The following is a 21,630-nucleotide window of genomic DNA, read 5'->3' as shown; positions in this document are numbered from 1 at the left end:
TGACCTCAAGTGATCTGCCCGCCTCGGCCTTCCAAAGTGCTGGGATTACAGGCGTGAGCCACCGCGCCCGGTCCATCCCAGTTCTTTTTTTTTTTTCTGTGTGTGTCTTGCTCTGTCACCCAGGCTGGAGTGCAATGATGCGATCTTGGCTCACTGCAACCTCCACCTCCCAGGTTTAAGCCATTCTCTCACCTCAGCCTCCTGAGTAGCTGGGATTACAGGTGGCTGCCACCACACCCGACTAATTTTTGTATTTTTCGTAGAGACAGGGTTTCACCATGTTAGCCAGGCTGGTCACGAACTCCTGACCTCGGGTGATCCACCCGCCTCGGCCTCCCAAAGTGTGCTTTGGCCCCCAAAGGTGATCCACCACACCCAGCCCCCAGTTCTTAATATTTGAAAATTTCCACCCTGCAGGGACAAGTCCCTTGACTATTTCCTTTGACTTTGGCCATTCTTTTGTAAATGGGCATCATTTTCTTGACATCTGTAAGACCCATGAGGGGAAGCTGAGATAACAAATCTGATATGATTTCTTGAACTGTGCTTGATTTTGCAGCAGTAAGTTTCCATGGGATTCCTGTGCAAAAGTTGCTCACGTAATCACACTGAGGCAGGAGATCAGCAGGACTTGTTTTCTGAGCACTGGTCACAACCCAGCTGATTGAAGCAGGATCTAGTCAAAAAGGATGCAGTAAAGAAACTGGCCGGCTGGGCGCGGTGGCTCACACCTGTAATCCCAGCACTTTGGGAGGCCAAGGCAGGCGGATCACGAGGTAAGGAGATAGAGACCATCCTGGCTAACACAGTGAAACCCCGTCTCCACCAAAAATACAAAAAATTAGCCGGGCGTCGTCGCAGGCGCCTGTAGTCCTAGCTACTCGGGAGGCTGAGGCAGGAGAATGGTGTGAACCCGGGAGGTGGAGCTTGCTGTGAGCCGAGATCGCGCCACTGCACTCCAGCCTGGACAACAGAGCGAGAAAAAAAAAAAAAAGAAACTGGCCAAAACTATCTAAAACCAAGATGGCAACAAAAGCAACCTCTAGTTGCCCTCACTGCTCATTGTATGCTAATTGAATGCATTTGCATGTGAAAAGGCACTCCCACCAGCAAATGTTTACATTAGTTTACAAATGTCCCAGCCACGATGCCCTGGGAAGTTACTTTATATGATTTAAAAGGGGAGGAGCTCTCAGTCCCAGGAACTCCCAACCTCTTTTGTAGAAAATTCATGAATAACCTGCCCCTTATTTAGCTTATAAATAAGGAGTAGCTATGAACACAGCTAGCCAGCAATACCTGAGTGCTGCTCTGCCAAGCTGAGATCGTGCCATTGCACTCCAGCCTGGGTGACAAGAGTGAAACTCTGTCTCAAAAAAAAAAAAAGAAACTGATAAATCATTCTACCTATGATAGTTCCCCATGGATATCAAAAGTTGAACAAGGCCCTGCACCATGGCTCATGCCTGTAATCCCAGCACTTTGGGAAGCCTAGGCAGGCAGACTGCTTAAGCCCATAAGTCCAAGACCAGCCTGAGCAACATGGCAAAATCTTGTCTCTACAAAAAAATATAAAACCTTAGCTGGGCGTGGTGGCGCACTCCTGTAGTCCCCGCTACTCGGGAGGATGAGGTGGGAGGATCACCTGAGCCTGGGGAGGTCGAGGCTGCAGTGAGCTGTGATTGTGCCACTGCACTCCAGCTTGGGTGACAGAGTGAGACCCTATATCAAAAAATAAATAAATAAATAAATAAATAAATAAATAAATAAATAAATAAGAAAGCTGAACAAATTGCTTTGTCTCTGCTGTCAAATTGAAGCAGTCAGAAAACTCATTTCCATTTAACACAGCAGAAGTAGGATTGCACGTTCTAAGAAAAGTTTAATTTTATGCATTAGCTATTTGTGGAATTGTTTCCTTTTTGTTCTCAGGATTTAAATGGCCCAGTTTCCAAATAAAGCATAGGTTTCAAGTCTTAAGAATCTACATGGAAACAGCAAAGGATTTACTGGATCCCAAATCCATTTGCTTTCCCCTGAGATAATTATATTCTTTCCTCCAAGCTTCCTGCTGTTTCATGGTCAATAGCTTCTAATAGGTTTCTCTCATTTCCCAACTCCCAGGAGCTGTTCTCTATCTGGTTTTGTTCCAGACAATGCAAAAGGTGCTAGTTCAAACTTCCTAAAACTCCCATGCAAGCGAGGTGTGGTCTCAAGGGTATAACTCTTTGTAGATCTGGCCAGGTGTGGTGGCTCATGCCTGTAACCCCAGCACTTTGGGAGGCCAAGGTGGGCAGATCAGGTCAGGAGTTCGAGACCAGCCTGGCCAACATGGTGAAACCTTATCTCTACAAAAAACAAACAAACAACAACAACAACAAAACACCAGCCAGGCATAGTGGCACACACCTGTGATCCCAGCTACTCGGGAGGGTGAGGTGGGAGAATCGCTTGAACCTGGGAGGTGGAGGTTGCAGTGAACTGAGATCACGCACTGCACTCCAGCCTGAGCAATGGAGTAGGACTCTGTCTGGAAAAAATAAATAAATAAAAATAAAAATTAAAAAATTAAAAAAAAGGCTCTTTGTAGATCAATATAAACAGGCACTCAGGGGCCCTAGTGGCCTTCCAGCTGGTCCCAACAATTCTGGTGCAGTCTGCCATGTTACATGCAGATGAAAATTTTTCCCAAGAGGGCAAACTGATTTTTCAGAAGACTACCTACTAAAAAAATCACAATGAAAGTAAAAAAAAGAAAAAAAATTACAAGGGCCATTTTTTTGACAAAGAGGTACTACATGTGCTTTATTATTTTATTTTATTTTTTTAAAGACAGGGTCTTGCTCTGTTGCCTAGGTTGGAGTGCAGAGGTGTGATCGTAGCTCACTGCAGCCTCCAACTCCTAGGCCTGAGTGATCCTTCTGCCTTTAGCCTCCAGTGTAGCTAGGACTAACAGGCATGAACCACAATGCCTACTTAATTTTTATTTTTGTGGAGACAGGGTCTTGCTATAGTTGCCTAGGCTGGTCTTGAACTCCTGTCCTCAAGCAGTCCTCCCACCTTGGCCTTCCAAAGCACTGAGATTACAGGCGTGAGCCACTGCGTCTAGTCTGTATGCTTTAAATTGATGAACATCTTTTTCTCAAAGCAGGCAATCGAGAGAAATTTGGCTAAAACACTGCAACTTGATACTTATAAACTGAAAGCCATTAGAAGAGTGTTACCTGACTAGATAGATCAGAACCTTAACCTGTAGGATGTGAAGCCAAACAATTTGTGCCATAGAACCAAGGAAGACTGAGGGAATCAGATGTACTAGGAAGGCAAGAGTGTGGGGAGGAAGGCTGCTTGCAAGTCTATGTAAGAGCAGTCAGCAGTCAGCCTTGTGAAGAACCTGCCCAGCTCACCCCACCAGGCAGCTCCTCCTCCACGTCCAGAAGACTTGACGCTTACCCTTCCGACCCTATGCTTGTATTCACTAAGCACAGCTAGGCACAGGGGAGTGCTGACAGTCACTATTTATTTCAGGCAGAAGGATGGAAGATTCCTTTCTGGAAAAACTGACTGGCCAAACAGAAAAAGACCAAAATGTAGTGAAGTTTGGGATCTCCTAAGAAAACCGCCAAGTCCCTGTCCTAGTACCCTACCTGTGCAGCCCATTATGCGGGAAGCCTACAACTCAATACCCTGCTTTGGGTGTCTCCCTCCTAAGTGTGAATGGACAGGAGAGATCATAGATAACTTGGCCGGCAAAGTCAAACATGAAAAACAAAAACTTGAAAATGGAATTGCAAGAGATGAACCATAATCAAACCTCCATCAAGAGATAGAGACCATCCTGGCTAACACGGTGAAACCCCGTCTCCACTAAAAATACAAAAAATTAGCCGGGCGTGGTGGCGGGCACCTGTAGTCCCAGCTACTGGGGAGGCTGAGGCAGAATGGCGTGAACCCAGGAGGCGGAGCTTGCAGTGAGCCGAGATCGCGCCACTGCACTCTAGCCTGGGTGACAGAGCGAGACTCCATCTCAAAAAAAAAAAAAAAATCTATTTTCTACCTCACGCTGAATAATTCCATTTTATTGATGGCAGGAAGGGAGGAGGGAAGAGTTGTGATTTCTGCCATGGCTCAGCTGAACTTGAAAGGTGGCAGATATCTGTGAGTGGGGTGCTGCAGCAATGCGCCACAATATAATGTCGAGCAGTTGGCCGGGGCAGGTTGTGAGTGAAGGATGCAAATGCCTATGGCTGTACCAACCACCCTGAAGTCATCCGATCTCATTTTCTCTCAGAAGCCAAGCAGGGTTTGTCCCAGTTAGTAAGGGTAGTAATGACAGATTACGCTTATTGCCGAAGAACTGTTTCAAACATTTTACTTAGAGCTATGATCTGAATGCCCCCAAAAGTCATGTGCTGAAACTTAGTCCCCATTGTGGTGGTATAAGGGAGGCCTTTAGGAGATGATTAGGCCATGAGGGGTCTGCCCTTATCAATGGGATTAGTGCCTTGTAGAAGGGCTGGGGGGACCCAGCTTAGGCCCTTTCTTCCACTTCCCGCCCTTCTGCTGTGTGAGGACAGAGTGTTCATTTCCCTCTGGGGGATGCAGCAGCAAGGTGCCACTTTAGAACCAAAGACCAGGCTCTCACCAGACACCAACCCTGCCGGTACCTTGAGCTTGGACTCTCCAGCTTCCAGAGCTGTGAGAAATAAATTTCTATTATTTATAAATTACCCAATCTCAGGCATTTTGGTATAGTAGAACAAATGGATTAAGATATCTACACTTGTATTTAATCTCCCAACAACTACAAGAGGTGGGTAGGTATTAGTATCATCTCCATTTTATGAAAAGGAAGGCTGAAGCTTTGAGACTGTGCAAGTGAATTACACAAGACCACACAAGGCTAGTATATGGTAGAGTTGGGTTTCAAACCCAGTCAGTCTCCAGATACTGCTTTCTTGGCTACTACATTATACTGTGTTTGATGGGGAGATGGTCTTGAAAAACCAGATGCTGAAAGCTTTTTTTTTTTTTTTTTTTTTTTGAGACGGAGTCTCGCTCTGTCACCCAGGCTGGAGGGCAGTGGTGCGATCTCGGCTCACTGCAACCTCCACCTCCTGGGTTCAAGCGATTCTCCTGCCTCAGCCATCTGAGTAGTTGGGATTATAGGCCCCCACCACCACGCCAGGCTAAGTTTTTGTATTTTATCTTGACTCATTGCAACCTCCACCTCCTGGGTTCAAGCAATTCTTCTGCCTCAGCCTTCTGAGTAGCTGGGATTACAAGCACCTACCACTATGCCAGGCTAATTTTTTCTATTTTTAGTAGAGACAGGGTTTCCCCACGTTGGCCAGGCTGGTCTCGAACTCCTGACATCAAGTGATCTGCCTGTCTCAGCCTCCCAAAGTGCTGGGATTACAGGCATGAGCCACCATAACCGGCCTGCAGGCTTTCTACTTACTTCAAAGCAGTGGCAGCTCCAGAATTTATAGGCAGTAGGTAGTGGAGGGGCATAAGCCATGTTTTTTTTTTTTTTCAGACAGGGTCTCACTCATCATCCAAGCTGGAGTACAGTGGTGCAATTACAGCTCACTGCAGCCTTGACTTCTCAGGCTCAAGTGATCCTCTCATTTCAGCCTCCTGAGTAGCTGGGACTACAGGTGTGTCCCACTACATCCAGCTAATTTTTGTATTTTTTGTAGAGATGGGGTCCACTATGTTGCCCAGGCTGGTCTTGAACTCCTGGGCTCAAGTGGTCCTCTTGCCTTGGCCTCCCAAAGTGCTGAGATTACAGGCCCAAGCCTCTGCATCCGGCTAGCAATGTGGTTGAAAGGTATGGGTGTGTGTAGCAGCAGGTCTGGGGTTGGGGACAGAGTACATACTTTGAAGGTTGGTAGCACAGTAAGCATGTTATTCTTTCACAATAATTTTAGGTTTATTTAAAGTGTCGAGAGAGGGTGGTTAATGACGAAATTGAGAAGTGATAAGCTCTGCTCCCATGCCTGGAGCTTCTTTTTTCTTTTTTTTTTTTTAGACGGAGTCTCGCTCTGTCACCAGGCAGTGGCGCTATCTTGGCTCACTGTAACCTCTGTCTCCCGGGTTCAAGTAATTCTCCTGCCTCAGCCTCACAAGTAGCTGGGACTACAGGCGCATGTCACCACGCCCAGCTAATCTTTTGTATTTTTAGTAGAGATGGGGTTTCACCATGTTGGCCAGGCTGGTCTTGATATCTTGACCTCATGATCCGCTGGCCTCGGCCTCCCAAAGTGCTGGGATTACAGGTGTGAGCCACCACGCCCAGCCACCTAGAGCTGCTTCTGCTGCGGAGCCTCATTTGGTTTTCACTGCACCCCATTTTCCTTTCATCTCCACATTGTCTGCTTGCTTGACTAATGACAGAGCTGGCCAGGAGACAAGTCTAGCCACTTGCACCCAAAACTCCAAAGTCTTTGTCTAAACTTGGCATGTGTTACAAACAGACCTACAAGGAAATAAAGGTCATCTGACTCATTCTTCAACATGTACATGCACAGCATGAGTGTCAGGGTAAAGAAAAACAAGTAACGAATTGGGTGTATGGGGATTCTTTCTAAGGCATGTCTGCATTGCAAGAATTGGCCAGGGTCCTGTTCTCCCAATTGCCCTGGACTCACAGCTTTTCTCTCCCTGGAGAACAGCAGCTCAGGTCCCCTATTCAGCAGGCATACAGGAGAGTCCTCAGCCAGGAACACTGTTCAACTGACTCTTCAACTTGCTCTCAGTCAGTCTCAACAGACAACAGACTCCTCCCTGGCTTCCCAAAGAAATCGAGAACCAGCCCCAAGCAGAGCCACAGAGAGGGCCTCCTGGTCACCAATGCATGGAGAGGATGGCTCTCCAATCTCAATGTGCAGCAGAAACAGCCTGGTCCTGGGGAACACACACACATATTGCAGGACCCCTGAATGCAGGCAATCCCAGAATCATGCCTTAAGAGACTTTTGAGGCTGGGCGCGGTGGCTCATGCCTGTGATCCCAGCATGAATCAAATTCATATGTTGAAACCTTTAACCCAATGTGCCTATATTTGGAGAGGAGTCTTTGAGGTGATTAATGTTAGATGAAGTCACGATGGGGGCCTCATGATGGGATCAGTGTCCTTAAAAGAAGAGGCATCAGAGAACTTGCTTCTTCTCCGAGTACACCCAGAGGTCATTCTGAGCACACGGTGAGATGGCAGCCACCTACAAGCCCAGATAAGGGCCTCAAAATGAACCTACTATGCAAGTACCTTGATCTGGGACTTTCAGTCTCCACAAATGTGAGAAAATAGGTCTGTGTTTAAGCTGCCTAAGCTGTGTTTAAGCTGTTGTGTTATGGCACCCTGAAACTGACTAATGCGCCTGCCTCTGTCTTCAATTTCACTATCTGTGACTCTTGTTCCAGCCATGTTGATCTTTTGGGAGCTCTGGAACCTGCCCCAGGACGTCCTGATCACTATTTTCTCTTGGCACACTGCACTCCACTGTCCCTTCCTCTGTCACTCCAACCCTGCCACTCTAGGGGCTGGCTCCTGCTCAATCCAGTTCTCAGCTTACATGTCACTTCCAGAGGTGGCTACTTGCCAAGGTTTCTGGTGTTACCTACTTACTCTAAATTTCTCTTCTCTTGAATTCTTACACATATTTATGGTGCATCACACAGCATCTTTTTGTTGCACATACTTGACTAATTCATTTTTGTTAATTAAGGCCCTAGGGTGGCCAACATTTAAAGTAAGCTAGCTAATTTATTAAATATCTCTTTCAAATTTGTACTTGTTTGAGGCAACTTTAATTAAAGCAAGCTACAAGTAACGTAGATATGCCCTTTTCATTTTCTTTTAATATCCAGAGCTTTCAGTGTTGTCATACTTTAATTCAGAAGTCAACATAAAAGTTTAATACATATAGTAAGCTGAAAAGTGTTAGTGAAATGAGCTGAGCTTTGCTTTTCCAAACATGTTTCCAAAAGTTTATTTTTAAACACACACATAGTGTCAGATACAAACGCCTTTTAACCACTGTGGTGGGGAAGAGTAAACTGATTGCTTCCAATGATCATCTCTTCCCTCTGCGTCCACTGTTCTCAGAGTCTCAGGGAGTACGAGAGGATGTGTCTCTTCCTTTACTTCCCTGTTTGTTGTAATGAGTCCTTCGATGACAGTAATTACATGACCGAATCTTCCATAACTATTTGTCGATTATTAAAGTTTTGCAGTGGCTGGTTTTCCTATTGGTGTCTTACAACCTAAGATGAAAGAAGACAAGCAGCTCATGAAATGATGCTGATTTTGCCCTTCCTCATACAGCTGTTCCTTGGGCGACTGTCCAGGGGAGAAGCTGGAGACTTGTGCAGAGCTTCACAGGCTGGCCAGTACCCATGGGGACACCAGCCCCCTCCACAAGGGAAGCGGTAGATGCTCCAAGAGGTGACAGCATGGCCAGAACCACAGGGCCGCGGCCAGGAGTTGAACCCCGTCATGTTTTCTGAACTCCAGTCCAGCATGTTCACGCTCACATCACATCTGCTTTCCGTGATTAAATAACTGATTCCGTCACCCTCACAGGGCGAGGTGTTTGTGGTTGTTTTAGGTATATGCACCTCTTCAGACATGATATAAATAGAAGACTGGGATTTCGACCTACATATTTTTTTCTACAAGGTCTAGTACTTCCGCCTTCCCGATATGCAACAACTACCCCACTGCCCTTCTACCCTTTTCTTCAACCATTCTCCTTTTCCGTATGCCCCATTCTGGTCTTCCGCAAATCCCAACACACATCTATCTAAAGCTCTTCCATGCAGGTTTGACGAGGTACTGAATTAAGATTAGGTACAAAAACAGTACTTGGAAGACGATCCACTCAAGGACATCACGCTATTCAATATAATCAGCAGATTATTTTTTCCAAATGTTAACACCCTCCTTTCTAAAATGGCCGCATCATTGCTAGGAAAAGTGTTCTTGACCCCCTCTGATTGTACCTCTGTTTATGTCAACACTCAAGGACTCTTATGTCAAGGAAGACAACACTCAAGGACTCTTTTTGGGCTAGACTATTTCTTCATAGCTGATAGGCTCTAGAGAAGAGTAAGGGTTGGATTATTCTCCCAAGGATGTGCTATCAGCCCTAATTCTGAGTTCAGAAAGTCTACATGATAGAGACACTGACACTAATCCCTCACTTGGGAAAGAAGCAATGCAAAACAGACAGTGAGAGCATCAAACAAAGAGTGGAGATGAGGTACTCTCTCTGAGGCAAGGAATGTGAAGGGTCTGGGCCTCTGGCTGAGATCAGTCATGTTAGGGACTGACTCTACTGTGTAAGACTGCTTCTTTTATGCCTGCTGTGTTTTGTTAATTTTCTTTGTGCTTTCTCGTTAGCTTCCTTGAGAAAATTCCAGACTGCATAAGTAATTCCCTTTTATGTTAGAACTCTACTACTTACTGATCATTTTGATAAAGTATTTGGTGCCACAGTATACTTTCTTATTTTAATTCATCAACAAAATGTGAAAACTTGTATTTTATTAAACTGCACTTACCAAGCATTTCTTCTAATTTGGTTGTGGCAGGTTCATTCACATTAAATATACAGTTATTATTTCTAGGAGAAAAAATAAGCTTTATTATTACATAAACTCTGGGGAAAAGACAACTTTTATATTTTGTTCCTGACGGTAGCTATTGTAAGACTACTTTTCAATTGCCTTCCTCAAGGCTGGGCCTAAGTAGTCGAAAGGCCTCAGGCTCCTGTCCCACCTCCTGGCTTCTTGCTTCATTCTTCTGACCACATAAGAGACATGACTGCCAGAGTTTACTATTAAGCTTTATCACTGTTAAATTCAACCACTTAGAAGAACATATATCTATATGTTTATATATACATATACAGGTATGTATCTATATATGTATTATGTGTGTATTTATGTGTGTCTACACTCATATGCCCACTACACTCCCGAAAATCTTTCTTGTAATTATAAATTTCAACATTAAGTCAAAGCAAAAATATTGGCCTAAAGTTATTTCTTTGTTTCTTTGCTTCAGTTGAATTTCTATTCATAACCACATACAATTTTCAGGATAACTCATACTGACTTAACTAATTAGAGGATGGATAAGGAAAGTAGAATATAGCATTTCCTAGATCATCCATTTCTAGATGTCTCTCTGGATTTTGAGCTCAAATGTCATTCATTTCCTTGTTCCTGGAGCACTCATGGGATCTTGTACAGTACTTACATCTTCTTCTTCTCCACTACTCCGAGCCTCACACAGGCTGCTAAGGCGTTTTTCTGCACATCAGAAGATAATACATCATAACACTGAGAGGTACCTAAAATTGGGGGTGAGGAAGAGTTAGTTGGCCAGTTTCTATTCTCAACTAAAAGAAATCAGCACCCACAGAGCAGTGACTGACCTTGATCGAGAAGCTGACTTGTGAATTTTCTGACTGCAGCCAAGTACTTTTCCTCACTGAAGTGGTCCTCTTCTTCACTCAAAAGGTACTTGCAAATTATCTGATTTTAAGAGGAAGGATGAGGGGAACAGAAAGAGAAAAAGGATAGCCAAGTTCAATAGAATAGTAAATAACTTTACATTGCCCCTCTTAAGAGAAGGATATATCACAAGAGAGCAGCATAAAGACCCTCCAAGGAATGAGCCCAGAAAAACCAAAGAATTTTTAGGGCATCTCCTTTGAGTTTACATTTTACAATTAGAAAAAGATTTAAAATAATAATGACATTTATTAAAGTATAATTTCTCACTTCAAGGGGTACAAGTTAATTACCATCAGCTTTGTATCTCTTATGCTACTTGGGAAGAGAGGGGTCAGATTTTAATAACTTTGCTTTTTTTCTCTAAATACACCTAACAAAGTACCATGCCCTAAAATACTTGATGATTTCTACTGTAGAACAGTGATTAAGGGTAGAACTAGCATTTATCAAATGCTCAGTAAGTGCTAGACTTTGTGCAAGGAGGCTGAATGAGTTATTTCACGGACCACAAGCACCAGGAAGTGGGTCCAGGTGCCCAGAGCCAGTGCATGTAATATATGAACAGAGCCGAGTCACAGCATCCTCTTCTCTCAAGCATGTGGAAGTCCTTCCTACAGTTTATGTTTCAGACTCTTTCCCTCCCGTTGAGTCCTGCCACAATTCCTGCTGGGCAACATACCATCCCGTCTCTCTAACTACTCCCAAGAGCTCTGACAAACGCTTTCAGAACTTGCACTTGAACTTTTTCTTTCCAACATAAACATCTGGTAATCTGTAACTGACTTTATGTATCACTCAAGTCTTGCCTTTACTCAGTGCCCGATATATATCAAACCTCGAGGTTACATATTGACTGACATGAAGGCCTCGTTAAGACATGAGACACAGTATGACAGATGATGCGTGGGTGTAGCTGTGGTCCTGTGAATACTGTGACCATAGCATCACTAAGCTGTTGTCCTCTTGGGTCTGTAATGAACCAAGCTTCCTCCTGAATGCGGGGAGCAAGGTCTCACTGGTGAGGTGAAATCACTCATCGTATTAATCACTCTCTCTCCTTCTTCCATTTGCCTGGGGAAGATACCTGCCCTTCAGACTGGAAATAAGCACACGGTGAGAATGTCTTATTATATTTGATATGGGGGGCATGAAGGAGAACTTGCCAAATTTACATACCTGATAGCTTTCCACAAAAGGTTTAAAGAGTCCTACTAAAAATTCTAACACAGTATTTCCTTTCTCTGTAACTAGGATGTCTTTCGTAGTCACTTGTATGGCTTCACTTTTACAAAGCAGGTAACAGCCTTCTTCAAAGTCCTAGAAGGGAAGAGGAAGCCATAATGTTCATCTAGGTTAATGGGTATAGTGCCCATCTGAATACATGTAGCCCCTCATCTAGGTTAACGGATACACTGCCTATCTGAATATATGCAGCTGCATGCCCTCAGACAACAGAATACCAGCTATTTCCCCAACTTCCAGAACAATTCTGGTTGTGAGATAGTAGCCAGAGAAGCATCTGTTCTACATTCAAAATGTTTTCAAACACAACATTTCTGAGCCTTACAAATCACAACCTGGGTGATGGATTTTCTTTTACTTTGCAGAACCACTCCTTAATTTAAATAGGAAATACATACAGCAAGTCCTAAAAATACTTAGAATTATGCTATGGTTAAAAATTTCCGGCTGGGCGCGGTGGCTCACGCCTGTAATCCCAGCACTTTGAGAGGCTGAGGCGGGCGGATCGAGAAGTCAGGAGATCGAGACCATCCTGGCTAACACAGTGAAACCCCGTCTCTACTAAAAATACAAAAAATTAGCCGGGCGTAGTGGTGGGCACCTGTAGTCCCTGCTACTTGGGAGGCTGAGGCAGGCGAATGGAGTGAACCCGGGAGGCAGAGCTTGCAGTGAGCTGAGATCATGCCACTGCACTCTAGCCTGAGCGACAGAGCCAGACTCCATCTCAAAAAAAAAAAAAAAAAAGTTTCCAGCACTCCTGTTCCACTCCCTACAGAATCAAACCTCTTATCCTTAAAGCACACAAAAACCTAACATGCCTCTCATCTACTCTGTCACTTCCCACTTCAACCAAGCAGCAGTCCAGCTCTGCGAGCCTGATGACTCCTCAGCTGTCTAGACCAGGCAGGACCACTCACTACTCTCAAAGTAAAAGGCACTTGCCTGGGTGACTCATTCTAACAACCTGCTAACAGGAAAATGTGTGCTGATTTTGTTGTGTTTGGTGTCTTTTTTTTTTTTTTTTTTTTTTGAGACGGAGTCTTCCTCTGTCACCAGGCTGGAGTGCAGTGGCACAATCTTGGCTCACAGCAACCTCCACCTCCCGGGTTCAAGTGATTCTCCTGCCTCAGCCTCAGCCTCCTGAGTAGCTGGGACTACAGGCACGCACCACCACGCCCAGCTAATTTTTGTATTTTTAGTACAGACGGGGTTTCACCATGTTGGCCAGGATGGTCTCGATCTCTTGACCTCGTGATCCGTCTGCCTCGGCCTCCCAAAGTGCTGGGATTACAGGAATGAGCCACTGCGCCCGGCTGTGTGCTGATTTTTAAACGTTTACTAAAATAAAGTTAGTTTAGTTGTAATGGCCACACTGATAGTTCAAAGAATGACTCTCCTCTCACCATATAATCCCTAAATTATTCATTAAACTTGATCAAGAATCAAACTAGAGTCTGCTGAACTGTGAGCGCCCCAGTTTCTCTTGAAGTCTGCCCCACTTTGCCTTGAAGAAAGGGATGGCACACTGCCTGAGACACATCTGTGAATTCACCCCTAACATTTCTAGAACTCACACTGCAAACATACTTGCTCTTTGTTGTAAGCACTTTACCTTTACTGTGTTTCCTGGAAGGAAGATGAACTCATCTGCAAAAACATCACGTAGGAAGCGAAAGCAACTGTAGACATCCTCTGGAAATAAATTCATCATGTAAAATTACAACATTGCCCTTTAAACTTTAAGGGAGTACCAGGAAGTCCTTACTATCACAAAATGTATTTCAAAGGCATATTTTATTCATGTAACAGGGACAAGAATTAAGTCCCCTGAGGGAAGCTAAATTAAACCCAAATCTTACCCACAGAGCAAACTACGGTCTAGCATAGTTTGTTTTTTGTTTTTTGAGATGGAGTCTCGCTCTGTCACCCAGGCTGGAGTGCAATGGCGCAATCTTGGCTCACTGCAACCTCCGTCTCCTGGGGTCAAGCGATTCTCCAGCCTCAGCCTCCCAAGTAGCTGGGATTACAGGCACCCGCCGCCACGCCCAGCTAATTTTTGTATTTTAATAGAGACAGGGTTTCACCATGTTGGTCAGGCTGGACTCGAACTCCTGACATCGTGATCCTCCTACCTCGGCCTACCAAAGTGCTGGGATTACAGGCGTGAGCCACTGCGCCCGGCCCTAGCATAGTTTTTAAATGATTGACTCTAACCTACAATCAGGCTTCTACTCAGCGAGACATCACAGTCCTTAGAGGCCAGGACGCTTCATTTTTCCCTACCCCATGGCTCCCTAGTAGGGAAGGAAAGGTATTGATTTCTTAATTTCCCTCTATATTCATATTTCCTGGTATCTTTATTATATCTGTAGCACTTTTCCTTAGAATCACTGTGGAGCTTTGAAAAGCCAAAACCAAAACCAAAACCAAACACCAATGGCTGGCGCATACCCCAGGTCAACTGAAGAAACTTTGGGGTGGGGCTCACTCCCCTAGTAATTCTAACACGGGGCCTTGACAGAACCCCCTGGCCTTGACTCCAGGCTCCTGTGAACATGACCTGTACTGTACTCATTTTTATACTCCTGATGCAATTAGAACAGGACCGTGCATCTCGGGAGTACTCATCTACTGCTGACTGCTCATCTGCCCACTGCCTTTGCTGGATCAGGGAGCTGGCACAGCCAAAACAGTGCCACAGACCAGGAAGTAGAGAACTGTATTCAAATGCCAGATCCTTCTCTCAGTAATTATGCAACTTTCTAGGCCTCATTTTCCATATTTATAAAAGGAAAGGTTTAGATTATTTCCAGGTCCTCCCAATTCCAAAATTCTAAGCAGATGAACAAGTATTTGGGGAACAAAGCTAACTTTTTCTCAGTAATAGGCCTGCTCTTCACCGGTGTGAGGCTGAACATTACAAGGCTTCAAATGTGGCTCCCTAAATGGAATGGAATGGCCAGACCTCTTCTAAAAGTCAAGATTGCATTCCTGAAAATTACCTTTCCTGAACCCTGGTGTCATCTGCAATGCTATTGCTACTAAGGACGGGCGCACAAAAATGTTGAGCAGCTGGTTCCTATAAGCTGAGCACATGAGGAGAGTGATGTGCTGGAACATAAGCCCATCGACCACTTCCGAGTCTCCGGAGTCCACTTTCAGAAGCACCTGGTCTTTGACAAGGCTGGCAATGTTGCAATGCAGAAGAATGCTGGCCTGGACAACTTCTTCAGCAGGTTTATTATCTACACACAAAGACAATTCATTCAAACAAGATGGGTCACTGCAGGGAGTCTTAGGCCTAGCGTGCATCAACGTTATTAATGGTAACGTGACAGATGCTCATTTTCAAGTGACAGGTTTTACTGTCTACCAGTTACGGTAATGATACCAAATGTGAAGAAAAATTTAAAAGTACTATTTCATAAATCAATTCTTTCTCTCTCTCTAGGGATATGTAACATACTTTCTTACCCCCAAAATTTGTCAGCCATTCTGAAAGGCACATCACTTTCTACTCTGAAAATGAACACCACTTCTGTGTACTTCAGGAACCAAGGGAATCTAAAGTTTTCTAACAGCAAGTTACATAACTGGCAAGTCACATGCACGGGAATGTAAGAATACTAAGAAAAAGGCCCATGATTAGTGTATGAATACATTAAAACATACAACACACACACACATGCACACACACCCCTTGCTTAGACCCATATCAAAATGGTAAAAATATCACTTTGCAGTTTTCCCCAAATCAAAGATAACTAAAGAGGCAGATCCATGGCAGCTGGTAGCTTATCACCTGACATATTGGCCTGCAGACAGCTGCCAGGCAGGTAGAATTACAGAAGCATAATGAAGAGATGGTGATATTTAACAAATATTCTCAGCACGGAAAATTATTCTACAGTTAACCTGAGCCAAAGAGCTGGCTGGCAGTGGCACACTGCTCAAGTTGGGTGGCAAGTTCTGCTACTGCTTCAAGGCAGGGACAAGTGAGAGGTATGGCTTCCTCCTGGACTTGATCACATTCATTCTTGAACAACTTGCCTTATCTCAGCTTGCTCAATTGAATAATATTTTATGTGAAATGATCATAAAAAGCTTGAGATATGAACATGCTTAGGAATGTGGGGTAATCTGCATAAAAAAAGAAAAAAGGAACAGAACTGTAGTGATACTGAACAGATACTCTTAGTTACGGATTAGTTATGGCATTTATCCCATCCTGAAAAAGCAAAACACTTTAGAAAAACAAGTACCTATGTTTTCATATGTTCCTGGGCCAAACAACGATGGGTTTGAGCCCTTTTAGCTATTTCTCATGACATCCAACACTTGCTACCTTGTATCATAATTAACACATCCTTTGCCTCCTACCAGACCCAGCCCATCACAGCACAGAGAACAGGTGTCTGATTTGTCTCTCTCTTGGTGACTGGCATTTTTGTCAGTAAATCCTCCTCATCTCTTGGCTGTGCCCTGAGTGCCTCCACTGCTGCGGCTCAGGCATCTCAGGCATCCTGCATTTCTCATTGGGACAGAGCAGCCTCCTAACTTGTTTCTATACCTCCAGTCTTCTGATGGTGGATGGTGGGGAGGAGGCGGGGAGGTCCATCTTTATTTTCCATCTACCCACCACACCATCTGGGCCAACACTTTAACATCACTGATGAATCTCTGGGGCCCAAGCCTCCCATCTTGCATTCCTCATCCCTGCCTTGGCGAGGATCCTCTCCTGGTCTTCCTGAAGGGTTCAAAAGTCGCTTCTGTGAAGTCTTCCTGAGTATGGTCCCTTTCCTCTGCAGCACTCTCAGGAACCCCCTGCAGCATGCATGTTGCTCCTTATCTCTGTTCACTGAACCCTCACAACTTGTTTACACATTACCCACCCACCCTGCCCTCTGCAACCCAGGGGAACGTCCAGGATGTGGATGGCATCTTGTTCATCTTCATATCCCTGGTAGTATCCAGCACAGAGGAGGTATTCAGTATTGGGTTGATCAAAGAACAGTAGGTACTTGACTTCAAATAATTATCTGGTCTTTAAAAAAAAACGCATTTCCAACTGTAGCCTGTACAATTTTTTTTTTTTTTTTTTTGAGACGGAATCTCGCTCTATCACCCAGGCTGGAGTGCAGTGGCGCAACCTTGGCTCACTGCAATCTCTGCCTCCCAGGTTCAAGCAATTTTCCTGCCTCAGCCTCCCGAGTAGCTGGGATTACAGGCACACGCCACCATGCCCAGCTAATTTTTGTGTTTTTAGTAGAGACGGAGTTTCACCATGTTGGTCAGGCTGGTCTGGAACTGCTGACCTCGTGATCCGCCCGCCTTAGCCTCCCAAAGTGCTGGGATTACAGGTGTGAGCCACCACGCCCAGCCTTTTTTTTTTTTTTTGGAGATGAGGTCTCACTATGTTACTGAGGCTGGTCTCGAACTCCTGGGCTCAAGTGATCCTCCCACCTCAGCCTCCCAAGTAGCTGGGATTATAGGTGTGTACCACCATGCCTGGCTAGGATTCATGACTTTATTTTCCACCGTACTAGGTGCCAAGGAAATGGTATTCTAGTCCTCAAGATATTTAGAGTCTCGTAGTGGGAAATGACATGTAAACAATTATTCTCAAATAATCAACGTGCTGTGTTCACTGTGTCCTATAGTGATAAAAACAGATTTGGTGTCCTTTCTCTTTTTCTTTCTTTTTTGAGACAGAGTCTCGCTCTGTTGCCTAGCTGGAGTGCAGTGGCACAATCTCGGCTCACTGCAAGCTCCGCCTCCTGGGTTCACGCCATTCTCCTGCCTCAGCCTCCCGAGTAGCTGGGACTACAGGCGCCTACCACCACGTCTGGTTAATTTTTTCTATTTTTTAGTAGAGACGGGGTTTCATCATGTTAGCCAGGATGGTCTCAATCTCCTGACCTTGTGATCCACCCGCCTCAGCCTCCCAAAGTGCTGGGATTACAGGTGTGAACCACTGCGCCTGGCCTGTCCTTTCTCTTTCTGAGCAATCCTTTGCTCAAGTCCTCTATAGATTTTTCAGGTCCAGGTTTTAACTCTTCCAAATTAAGCAAGCATTCTCAACACAAATGTCCTACCTACATACCAGGCCAAATGAGAAACCCTCCAAATGCCTGGGTTAGGCCTTTTAGCCATAAAGTCTTTTCCACCAGAGCATCGAAGTCCATGGATGGCCGGTTCTGAAGCAGAACAGCAACTGTTAGGGTCCAGGGGCTCAAAACCATGTTTTCAATTTGCAGAAGCTCCATTTTGTAGGCAACTTCAGTGACAAAGGCATGCATGTCCTCAGACTGTTTCTGAGGAATGTATCTAAAAGGAAGAGCACAGAGCAACAAATTACAGTTCTGTTACTTAGACAAATGGGGATGGAAAAAGACGCTAGACGTTTTAGAAGGCTTCTCATACTTTGTGCCAACTGAATTCTCTCAGGTCAGGTGCAAACAGTATTCCTTTGCTTTACTATAGTGTAATCTGACCATACATTTCTGGAATATCCTCTTGAGAGGTGGTAAAAATACTGAAGGGGTCCAGGGTCCTATTATTCCTGGTTCCAGGCAAAAAACTTTTGTTGCTTTCTAAATAGGATACATCATTTCTCTGAGAATGGATGCCTGCCCCAGTAGACTAAATTACTATCTTTTCAGAATGCATAGCGCGCTGAACATATCTCCATTGTAGAACACACTTATCAGATTATATAATAACTATTTTATACTGAATGGGTGCCATTCAGTTTGTCTGACTTCATGCATGGATTACCAAACTTTGAATAGTACAATAAGGCCTACACAGAGCTGGCTGGAGCAGAGATACACACATGACCTAAAAATTGCCACACAGGTGGCTTAATGTGAAAGATGCAGCCAGTAAGGGTGCCCTGTACTAGGTAATAGCCAGCCAAACCAATCTGAGATCTAAAGAGAGAGCCTGTGTCAGGAAAAAAACTAACATAAGCTTCTGTGATGACTAATGTAGCTGCTGGGAAACTGCTAAAGCTACAGATAAGTTACAAATGATGTTGCAGCACATGAGGCCTGGAGGGGCAGATGGTTTGTCTCCCTTACTTGTCCAGGTATATTTCTCCTAATAAAGAAAACTCAAATGTGTATCTGTGTTCTTTATCCTGAAAGAACCTAATATATTTTCTTGCCTATAAAACTATAACTCTCTTGAGACTAAGGACTCACTCCCATTCATTACCATTATGCAATCCTTTCTAGGGTCAAAAATAATAGTACATACTTTGGCTAGCTTACCAATAGTGCTCAACAATTCCTGCATGTATACTTGTTAATAATGGCATTATTTATTCCCACTTTAGTTCCCTTGAGAAACATGATCATTGTCTGATTTTGCATATTTGACATACATATCTCACAGCTTATCTTTTTTTGGGACAAACACATAATTCTTCTTTAATTGAAGGTTTCCACTGATGAAAATGGAATGATAACAGCATTTCTGATCATTTTCTCTGTGATCTTAAGTAAATCAGGAGAAGTGGTCAACTCCAGCATTGCAACTCACACCTTTGGATTTTGATCCTCGTTTCTAAGACAGTTATTAAAACACAGGTCACACCTTGGAACCAAGTTATATGAGCTCCGACTCATCCTCCCAGCTGCCAAAGATCGAAGTGACACAGGATCTCCAAAGTACACATGGATGCTTCCAAAATTTTCAGAGAGAATCTTTCTGGCTTTCAACAACCCCTAATAGTACCATAACAGGGGGGAAGGAAATGAAAAGCAGTAAATTTAGAAATTAGTTGATGTGTCAGTCAGCACATTCTCTCAATTAAGCTAAAATCAAGCTCACGCACAGTTGTAGATTCTTTTGGTTTAGGAACCCCTAGAAGCTCATACACATAAAGAGTTTCTTCCAAGATCTTATCATAACTGATACTAATTGGGACAAGGTAGGTATCAAAAACTTCTCTTTTAAAAAATGGCTCCATCACAATATTCAGAAGACCTGCAAAACACAGGGAGAAATGCTTCATCAACATATTGAAGAGCAGAGCAAACATGAGCACATAAACAGAAAATACTAAAAGCATACATTATACACTAATCCCGTAAATATCAACAGTTATACATTTGCACTTGAAAAGAATATCTTGTTAAATAAAGCGTCAAGTTTTATGTAGCAGCTGATGTCTTTGGGTTTGTATTTTTCCTTTTAATCTGTAGTGACCTACCAAATTTTGGAGTCAATGTCTTGGCAGAGCGGCTTCTTGTCCCTTCGAGGAAAAATTCAACAGGAGCATAACCATTCTTTAAAGAGAAAACAAACAAAACACAAAACCCATTGCCTACTCTCAAAATGATAAATGCTTCTTTTGATTCCTTTTCCCAAGCTCCCTCCCAAGCTTCCTGAACAAACACAGCTTACAGTGAAAATTAAACAAGAGAGTCACACAGATTAAACCAATTGCTGAGGTTATAAGCAGTTCTTGAGGGAAAGCGAAATAGCTAAGTGTTCTATTCAGAAGTTAAGAGTTTAAATGAGCAAACATCAGTGAAGAAAATATGGCTTAAGAGTACTTGGGAATTATTTGCATTTACCCGTAACATAGTTTTTACATATTCAGAGAATACAGCCCAGTAGAGTTTATTGCCACCAAAGGTACGCCGCATGAAAAAGGCACCCGACATTCGTAGCAGCTCACCAACCATTTTCATTCCCAGGAAGTCTAAAAAAGAGGGGATAATATTTACTTGCAGATCTTGAAATCTTCTATAAAGATCTAAACTTAAACATTCTTATTTTTCATTTATATTTTATTATTTTATTTTATGAGACGGGGTCTCCCTATGTTGGCCAGGCTGGTCGCAAACTTCCTGGCCTCAAGCAGTCCTCCTGCCTCGGCCTCCCAAAGTACTGGGATTACAGGCATAAGCCACTGTGCCTGGCCTAAACTCAAACATTATTAAGAAAGATTTCATAAATGTAAGATACCCCTATGATATTATTATACTTTGACATTAAAATACATAAGAGATACCTAATAGAATTATAGAAAAGAAGGGATTCTGTGGGCCAGGTGCTCACTGGGAGGTTACCTTGTGCTTCTCCATGCACCACTCCCTTTACAAGTAGGCCAGCTAGAGCCAGGGGCAACAGCAGAGCAACATGACAATGTCATGATGTCAATTTCTTTAGTCAGCCATGCTGCTGAGCCTGACAACAGACCAATATGTGCCCTTCATGCTCTGCACAGCCAGGCCAAACCCGCTATCATCTTTTGCCTACCAGGAAAAAATATCAACCTACTTTTGTTGGAAGAGATTAAATAAGGCAAATCTTGTAAGAAAGGAAGATTGTTACCAGCAGTTTTAAAATAGTCTTTCTCTTCATTTCCCCTAATTTTCAAATAACTTCCTCATAAGTTTGTTCAGATGAAAATGCTTTTAAAGTGCTTAAGTTCTTGGCAGTTTTAACCTTACCATTCACTGCATTTATTAACAAACGTGTATACTTGAATCCTGGCTTTCCTGGCTACCCTAAAAGGCAGTGGATAAACAACTTATATGCCTTAGCAATCCCATTTTTAGGAATCGATCTTACAGGAATAAAAGCACTAATATAAAAATGTATTATGACATTGTTTATAACAGCAAAACTACTAAATTATGAAATATCCACACTGCTGAATATTATATAGCTATTAAAATTAATGTTAGACATGAAGTTGGGACCTTTAACTTGCACCATATACAAAAATTAACTCAAAAAACCAAAGACCTTAATGTAAGACCTGAAACCATAAAACTCTTAGGATAAAACATAAGGGAAAAGCTTCATGACCTCGGATTTGGCAATGATTTCTTGGATCTGATA

The 21,630-nt window shown here is 43.6% G+C and overlaps 1 protein-coding gene across 1 annotated transcript in view; it reads right to left on the bottom strand.

The window, feature by feature from the left end:
* Positions 1–7,969: 7,969 nt before the first annotated feature.
* Positions 7,970–21,630, bottom strand: part of GNPAT (glyceronephosphate O-acyltransferase) — a 36,766-nt gene continuing 23,105 nt past the window's right edge. The window contains exons 5-16 of the mRNA XM_004028576.5: positions 20,355–20,482; positions 19,988–20,063; positions 19,610–19,761; positions 19,369–19,499; positions 17,873–18,096; positions 14,772–15,014; positions 13,382–13,461; positions 11,704–11,844; positions 10,446–10,545; positions 10,268–10,361; positions 9,568–9,629; positions 7,970–8,268 (exon numbers count right to left, since the gene is read on the bottom strand). Of these exons, the coding sequence (XP_004028625.3) occupies positions 8,225–8,268; positions 9,568–9,629; positions 10,268–10,361; positions 10,446–10,545; positions 11,704–11,844; positions 13,382–13,461; positions 14,772–15,014; positions 17,873–18,096; positions 19,369–19,499; positions 19,610–19,761; positions 19,988–20,063; positions 20,355–20,482 (1,475 nt within the window). The 3' untranslated portion in view covers positions 7,970–8,224. The remainder of the gene's footprint in view (positions 8,269–9,567; positions 9,630–10,267; positions 10,362–10,445; positions 10,546–11,703; positions 11,845–13,381; positions 13,462–14,771; positions 15,015–17,872; positions 18,097–19,368; positions 19,500–19,609; positions 19,762–19,987; positions 20,064–20,354; positions 20,483–21,630) is intronic.

The sequence above is a fragment of the Gorilla gorilla genome, chromosome 1, assembly GCF_029281585.2.
Source record: "Gorilla gorilla gorilla isolate KB3781 chromosome 1, NHGRI_mGorGor1-v2.1_pri, whole genome shotgun sequence".
Lineage (NCBI taxonomy): Eukaryota > Metazoa > Chordata > Mammalia > Primates > Hominidae > Gorilla > Gorilla gorilla.
Note: the sequence above shows the minus strand (reverse complement) of the source record. Positions and strands in the feature narration are given on the sequence as shown.